This window comes from Falco naumanni, chromosome 15, assembly GCF_017639655.2.
Source record: "Falco naumanni isolate bFalNau1 chromosome 15, bFalNau1.pat, whole genome shotgun sequence".
NCBI lineage: Eukaryota > Metazoa > Chordata > Aves > Falconiformes > Falconidae > Falco > Falco naumanni.
This window is the reverse complement of record NC_054068.1, coordinates 3,384,236-3,392,146: the sequence shown is the minus strand read 5'-3', so window position 1 is coordinate 3,392,146 and position 7,911 is coordinate 3,384,236. Positions and strand designations below refer to the sequence as shown.

At 61.2% G+C, this 7,911-nt stretch overlaps 1 protein-coding gene across 1 annotated transcript; it reads right to left on the bottom strand.

Moving 5' to 3' along the window:
• Positions 1-3,994: 3,994 nt before the first annotated feature.
• Positions 3,995-7,508, bottom strand: FOXF1 (forkhead box F1). The gene is made up of 2 exons (XM_040615810.1): positions 6,402-7,508; positions 3,995-4,814 (listed from the first exon to the last, which is right to left on the bottom strand). Exons 1-2 carry the CDS (start codon positions 7,459-7,461, stop codon positions 4,654-4,656), a joined length of 1,221 nt encoding a protein of 406 aa, XP_040471744.1. The 5' UTR covers positions 7,462-7,508; the 3' UTR covers positions 3,995-4,653.
• Between the last annotated feature and the right edge of the window lie 403 nt (positions 7,509-7,911).

The following is a 7,911-nucleotide window of genomic DNA, read 5'->3' as shown; positions in this document are numbered from 1 at the left end:
AGTGACATAGAAATCCAAGTCCCCTTTTCAAAAGTGACAAGAACTGTGGCTCGGATGCCCTGTTGTACACAAGTCCCAGACTCCTGGTTTTGAGGGAGAAATCAGGCATCCAAATTGTTCTGATGGATCTGAGCCTTTGCCTGCTAACAAGTTGGTATCAAAATCAGAACTTGGCCTTCCAAATCCTGCTTAAGATTCAAGGTGTCTGTTCCCCTCAGTTAAGGCTCCAGGGTACCCAGTTTTCTGCTACTCTGGGTAACCAACCCCACCTGAGAGCATCATGGGCCGAGTGTCGGCATTTATGGGCTGCTTCATGCCATGCCATGCCAAATAGCCCCCTCTGTCCCTCCCGGGCACTGATCAGAAGCATCCCATAAACCAGTTTGGTGTGGCATGTTCAGCCACCACTATCACGATGCTACATCTGAAGGTGTGATAAAGGAACGTTCACCTTCAGAGCTCCGGATGCCAGAAGCCGGGGGCGGAGGGAAGGGGGGGGGCAAAAAGAAAAAAAAAAAGTAAAATAAAGCAAACCTTTAACACCCAGCCCTTGGAGAAAAGGTCAGAAATCCCCAGAACCGGCCAGGTTTTAAGCCCAAATTGGGGGAACCCGCGGCGGGGCGGGGAGCGGGGGCGAGGCGCGGGGGGGGGCGGTGGTTCCGGTCCCCGACACCAGGTGGCGCTGCCGCCACGGGAACGGCACCGCCCGCCCCCTGCCGGGGCGCCCCCCACCCCGGCCCCGCTCCTCCCGTTGGGTCCCCCCGGCCCCGCCCCGAGACCCCCCCCCCCGGCATCCCTGCCAGGATGCTGCCCCCAAAAAACGAGCCGCAGACCGCCCCGACGCCCCCGGCGATGTCCGTGTCCCCCCGGGGGGGCCCAGCCCCGTCTCCTGTCACAGCAGTGGGCGCTCCTGCTCTGAGGTCCCTGCGTGACCCCACGCCCCTCAAGCGTGTCCCCACGCGGGACCATCCATGCACCCCTCATCCACATGCCTGGGGACACAAGCCGGGGGGAGGGTGACAGGGTGGCGGCAGATGCGTGGTGGCCCTGCGAGGGTGGTGGACGTGCCGGGAGGAGCAGAGGGAAGGGTCGAGGTCCCCAACTCCTGGCCATGGCAGGGCACGGCCGGGGCACAGCTCGCCTGTGAACCCCTGGTCCCCTGAGCCAGGGGTTCGCTTTGCATCAAACCCAGCTGGAGACACCAGGCCCTGTTTCTCGTCATGCTTCAAAATCTCAGCCCTGTAGAAAACTCATGGGCCTGCATCTGCAACGAGACCTTTCCTCCAGGAGAAATCCAAAGCCCCAAGGAAAAGGTGGGGGTGTAGCACCCACAGACTGGGAAGCGGGTGCCGAGGAGCAGCGCGCGGGTTGCTGGTACCCAACGCAGCCACAGCAGCTGACCACGCTCAGATCTGGGCCGTTACGTGAGCAAATACCACATTTCTGAGCAAGCCCATGTCTCATCTCCTGTTACAGGGCTCCAACAGCATTTCTGAGCAGGCTTCTCTCCTCGCCTCCCACCAGAGCCCAAACCAACCCTGCAAACACAGGCGCGGAGCCTGCATAAAGGCACCGTTTGTGATAGCGGCTGGGGGTTTTGCCATCCTCTGGGACAATACATGCAGGGGAAAAAATCAAGTTTGTCTTGTGCAGAAGGGCTGGGGGCAGGAGCCTGCGGGGTTTCATCCTCTCCTCCCTGGTGGAGGTGTCTGAGATGGAGAGCTGTCTGTTTAGACTGCGCTCACTGGCTTGAGGAATATGTGGCGTCCGTGGTATGCGGTGGCTCTGTTTTTCCAGGTTTAGGAACCGATGGGAGGGAGGAAAATAAATCATGTACACCTTTGTTGGGGACCAGATATCAACCCCCTTCAAGCTGGACCTCAGGCTTGCAAGGTACCTGCTCTGCCCTTTCCAGCCTGGCGGAGACCAGGCTGTGAAGGCACCAGTCCTGCACACAAACGAGCAAGTCCAAAATTAATCTGAAGGATGAAAACGAGCCTTAGGAGCAACAGCAAGATTTCAAGGAAGGAAGAACCACTTGGCAAAGACTGAACTCCTAACCCTGGGCCTTTATCTCAGCCACACCTAGCGCAGTTATGTGCTTCAGAAGCAAAACCCTCAGTCCTCAGCTGGTATATGGAAAGGATGGCAACAACACGGCTCACCTCCAACGGGGACGGGCAGCAGCGCAGACGATGGAAAACAAAATCCACCCGTAAAGGCATAAAAACAAGGAAACCCCCATAAATACTGCAGGCTGCTTGCCACTACAGACCAACTCTCTCAAAAAAAAAAAAAAAAAAAAAATCCAAAACCCCTCTCCTCCCCCCCAAAAGAACCCCAAAACAACAACCAAAATACTCTCTAAGAGAGGCCTCCACCAACTCTGTTAAAGCCTTTCCCACCTGCTTAAATTAAAAGAATAATTAAGTTGTTGTTGTTACCAGCTAACTTTGCTTTTAATTAAGCTGATCACACACAGCTGGGCTAATTAGTGTACAGTAACCTAATTTCCCTATATAAAGACAGAAATACACAGCCAACTAATCAGAGTAATTCACATGCTGTTTTGTATGTGTATATTCATAGTATGAGTGTTGATATAGATATACTGGCCCATGGGTTAAAGCAAAATTTCCTGGATATGGTGGTACCCTCATTTAGATCAAATAAACCCAAACTTTGCAAGGAAAAAACTTTTTTTTTTTTCCAGTCCCCGCTGCCTGCTGTCCCCTCGCTGCGGATTTATCCCACAGCATGGGATGGTGATGGTGCAGGAGATGATCTGCTTAATTTTTATTATTATTATTATTTTTCACGCAGGGGAAGGAGCCGCGGGAACTCGCAGCGCCGTGCCGTTCTCAGCGGAGGTTCCACGGGTGGAGCACGGCGGGGATCCGCGGGGATGCGCGGCTCGGGCTGCCCCAAAAATGCCCGTGTCCCTCCCGGGGTGGGGGGGAGAAAAGGAGGCGCAGGCTCCGTCCCCGCTGTATTTTCTCCAAGAAACAGGCAAAGAGCCGTGAAACACCGCCTTTCGCTTTCTCCTTGGGGGGAACAACGTGAAATAATAATAACCGTAAAAAGATAAAAATAAAAACCGCCTCCGTTTTTTCTTCCCTCCTCCTTTCGTTACCCGCATTTTAAATATCCCCGGCGCGGGAGGACCCCTCGGAAGCCGCAGCCGAACCCCAAAAAGGGCCCTTTGGAGCCTGCACCGAGGCAGGGAACTGAGGCACCGACCGCGGGAGGTTTGCGGGGCCGGGCCGGGCGTCCCGCGCAGTGCGGAGCGCTCCGCGCAGCTCGGCGGAGTTCACACACTCCTCAGATATAATTACGCGTGTTACACCGCATGCTCGTTTATTTGATGCTCATACAATCGTGAAGCCCATGTACAAATAACATACATGTTTTATTTCGGTTCGATTTTTTTTTTCCTTTGGGGACAAAACGTACACAAAAGGGCAGGGCGAAAAAAATACCCCCATAATTACAATTTTATACAGTGCAGAAAGAATTAAAATAGGTGTCACCGAACTGTACAAAGGCAGGGCGAAAAAAAAACCATAGAAAGGGGAGGGAGGGGAATAATCCTTCATTATATATATATTTCTATAAAAACATATGGAGGATTGTCTTTACAGAGACCATGATCGGTTTAAAATTTACAAAGGTTAACTAAAAAAAAAAAATCTATATGGCAAATATTGCCAACAGAGATTCACCGATTTAATACTGATCAACTGAGACTACTCGTGTCTCGATTATTAGCAACAACAAAAAAAATATGTAGAATAAATAACAGAATGAGCATGGCTGTCTCTTGTCAAAGTGCCTTATTCTCTCTGCATAGGGTCTGATCCTGCAGTCTTTATGCAGGCAAAAAAAAAAATTAATAGCTAAAAGAAAAAAAATCCCTCTGACAGATTTCTGCCCCCTGGGTGTTTGCCGGAAAAAAAAAAAAACAACAACAACAAAAAAAACCCCCAACAAAACAAAAAAATTTCTCCTAAGAAGGGGCTCGAAGTGAGACGGGACCGACGGGGCTGGGGCGGAGGACCCCGGTGTCGGGCCTGCTCCTGCTCGCGGTGCAGCGCGGAGGGGACCGCGGGCGCAGGATGCGCCGGCTTTGGGGTCGGGGTCCTTTCCAGCACACCCCCCCCATCCCCAGCCCGATCCGGCTGTCCGCCTACCAACCGTGATGGCGGCACTGCTCAATGCCAATTACAAAACTGAACTAGTAATTTAATTTTATCTTTCCCCCCCCCCCCCCCCCTTTTTTTTAAAGAAGCATCAAAACCTCAGTTGTCAGACTCTTCACCCAAACTCGCCGTCAGGGTTCTCAGGGCGGAGAGGGGGCTGCTTTTGCTTTCTTCTCAACCCAGCCCCAAGCGAAGAAGCAGAAGAAGGCAGAGACCGTCGGTGACTCAGACCCGTGGTGGCGGCCGGGCCCGGCCGATGCTCAGCTGCGGGCAGGCTCAGCCCCGGGGCCGCACGCCCCGTCCCCTGCCGCTCCCCGGGGCGCCTGTCTATACCTCCCGAACAAAGCCAGTCTGCAGAGACCCCCCCCATTCCATCGAGAAGGTCCTGGAGGGGGGGGGCTCGGTGCCCGGGTCAGGCCTTGCCGGCCCCAGGAGGTGTTTTTTCCGCCCCGTATCACATAACGCACGGCTTGATGTCCTGGTATGTCACTTGTTGGTGGTAATAGGAGCCGCTGCCCGCTGAATGCATGGAGGAGGAGGCCATGGCGTTGAAAGAGAAGACGAATTCCTTTCTGTCGCACATGCTCGGAGACTGGGAGTGATACCGCGGGATGCCTGCGGGACGGGGGGGGGGGGAAGATAGTCAGCCATGGGAATTACATTTAGTAGAGGAGGTTGAGCGCGGAGGGGGTGAGAAAAGAGAAAGCCGCCGTCTGGGGTAAAATAAATAAATAAATAAATAAATAACCAGCCCACCCGGCCCCCGCGGCCCCCGGGTGTCAGCGCGGAACTGGGTGTATTTTTGCACGCACACAAGCACCCGGGCACCGCCGGGGCTCCGCGGGCGCGGACAGGTGCGGTGGCAGAACCCCGCGGCCGCGGGCGCTCCCTGGCCGGCCTAGGGACGCTCCGAGCAGCCGGGGTCCGGCCGCGCCGGGTTTAGGGCTTTGCTGCCCGTTCTGCGCCCCCGGAGGTGCCCGGTGCTTTTCCCACCGCCTCCGCCCGGGCGCAACGTCCGCGGGGTGCGGAGCGGGGGAAAGCGCCTTCGTGCAGCGGGGCCGGCGGCAGAGCCCGGGCGGAGAGGCCCAAACGGCACCGGAGCGGGGCCGCTGCCGCTGCTGCCGCCGCCACCCCGGGGCACAAACCCCAGGTGAACGCGGGTGCGACGGGGCGCGGTGCTCGCCCGGGACCCGCGCTGCCGCCACTCCGCCGCCCGCAATTCCGCTGTTAATCCGGAGCGTTTCGGTGAAGGCCGCGGGCGGGCCCGGTGGCTCCTCGGGAGGGATTTTTCCTCCGTTTTCCCGCGGATGCGGGCGTGCTTCCCCGGAGCCGGGCCCGCACGGTGCCCGCCGGCGGGTGCTGACCCCCGGCCGGCCTCGGTGCTGGGCCCGGGCTCGGCTGCTCCCCACCGGCCCGCCTGACGCTTCTGCCCCGCTTCGCTTTGCCATTTCTGCCCCGCTAACGCTCCGTTTCACACCCGCCTCTGCCAGGCGCTTCCCGCTCCCCCGAAAGGCCCGGGGTGATGTGCAGGGACCCCCCCAAACCTGCCCCTTCGCCCCACCACGGCCCCCAGGGCTATGCCCGCGCCCCGAGGTGAACGTGGGCGGCAGGACGAAGCCCAGCGCTGCCCTCGGCCCTCCCCAGGCCTCCTCCCAGCCCAAGCACCGTGACCCCCTTCCGAGAGCCGGGGCATGGCCACCCCCGGCAGCTCCATCCCCGGGCCGGGGCTGGGGGGCGCGGGGGGCCCGGGCCACCGACAGCCGCAGGGGCGGAGGAGCGGAGGGCGGGGGGGGGGGGGGCGATGGGCCGGGAAAGCACAACCCCGAGCGGAGTTGCCGGCGGGCCGTGGGGTGCGGACAGCGGACATTCCCCCTTTCCTCCCTCGGGGTCCCGGCGGAGGCGTGAGACCCCCCGGGCCTCGCCTTCCCGCAGCTCCCGCCCTGCCGGAGCCCACCGGCTCTAGGCCCAGGGCTGCCCCAGCGGCGGAGCAGCCGCCCCCGGGGAGCGGAGCCCCGGTCCGGCGGTCCCCAGCCCCGCAGCGGCGGCGAGCCCCGACGGCCTCCCGGTTGCCCCCGGGAGGGGAGGCGGGGAACGGGGGTCTCCTCCCAGGGAGCTCACGGCCGCTGCCCACGGAGCGGCTGGGCCTGGACCCACGCGTGTCCGCGGCCGTCGCGGTGTGTCCCACGCGTGTCCGCGCCTTACCTTGCAGCTCGGCGGTGTTGTGGCTGTTCTGGTGCAGGTAGGACTGGTCGAGGGAGTGCGTGGAAAGGCTGGAGGAGAGCGGGTTGGCCGTGGGGTTGCAGGGCGAGAGGGGCTGCTGCTTGATGTAGGATGCGCCCGTGTTCAAGGCCGCCGAGGCGGAGGGAGCCCACGCCGAGGCCGAGCTGGAGTAAACCGAGTGGGGCTCCATCACGCCGCCGCCGGCGAGCAGCGGGGAGGCGGGCACGGAGCTCTCGTGGTGCGGGTACTCCCCCGCCGAGGAGCCGGTACAGCTGCCCATGTAGGAGTGCCCACCGTTGGCGGGCAGGTGGGGCACGGAGTGTCCCGCCAGGCCCATCCCCTCCACGTTGCTGGACAAATGCCCGTTCATCATCCCCAAGCCCCCTTCGAGGGAGAGGCTGTTGGGGGGGCAGGAGAGCCCGCCGGCCGAGCCCTGGAAGCCGTAGCTCTCGGGGAGGTGGTTGAAGCTGAGCCCGTTCATCATGCTGTACATGGGCTTCAGCGCCTGGCATTTCCTCCTGAAGCCGCGGGGCCGGCGGCGAAAGGAGCCCTCCTCGAACATGAACTCGCTGGCCGGGTCGATGGTCCAGTAGTGGCCCTTGCCCGGGCGGCCCAGCCCCTTGGGCAGCTTGATGAAGCACTCGTTGAGCGAGAGGTTGTGGCGCACCGAGTTTTTCCATCCCTGGTAGGAGCCGCGGAAGAAGGGGAAGCGGCTCTGCAAGAACTGGTAGATCTCGCTGAGGGTCAGCCGCTTGGAGGGCGAGCTCTGGATGGCCATGACGATGAGGGCGATGTAGGAATAAGGCGGTTTCTCCGGCCGCCGGATCCCCGCGTTAGTCTTCTTCGCCTTGGGACCGCCGCTGCCCGGGCCGCCGCCGCTGCCCGGAGCGCTGCCGGCCGCCCCGCCGGGCGCCGCGGAGGCGGCGTCCATGGCCGAGCTCTGCGGCTGCTTCTCGGCCACGGAGGACATGGGGCCGTAGCTGCTCTGCACCGGAGGAGGAGGGGGCTGAGAGGACAGAGCCTGCTGCGCTTCTGCAGTCATCTACGGCCAGGTCCGCGGCGGCCAGCCCCGGCCCTCCTCCGCCACCCTCCCCCAGGCGCCCCCCCAAAAGGCCACGCTGCCGGGGGCTCGCCGCCGCTCACCCCCCACCCCCCCCACCCCCCCCGGCCTCCTCCCGGCCCCCCGGCGGGATTTCTCTCCACCGGGAGACTTCACCCCTCCGCGGATAAACAAATGGAAGCGACGACGACAAACCCCCCCCCCCCTCCGCTTTCCCTCCTCCTCCCACTTTATCCCTAAATCCGAGCCCGGCTGCAGAAGGCGAGCGAGAGGCGGAGGGTCGGGAGGAGGGGGGTGCGCAGGGAGGCGGGATGGGGGGGCGGGTGGAAGCGATCTGAGCTCGGCTGCTGCGAGAGAGAAGCCGGCGGCCGCCGCCTGCGCCTGCCCCGCTGCCCCTCGGCGGGCCGGGCTCCGCCGCCGCCGTGCCCCCCC

Excerpts from the sequence above, each read along its gene's own strand:
- FOXF1 (XM_040615810.1), bottom strand. The coding sequence starts at position 7,461 with ATGACTGCAGAAGCGCAGCAGGCTCTGTCCTCTCAGCCCCCTCCTCCT. Across the intron at positions 4,815-6,401 it reads CAACACCGCCGAGCTGCAAG|GCATCCCGCGGTATCACTCC; the intron begins GTAAGGCGCGGA and ends CCCGTCCCGCAG.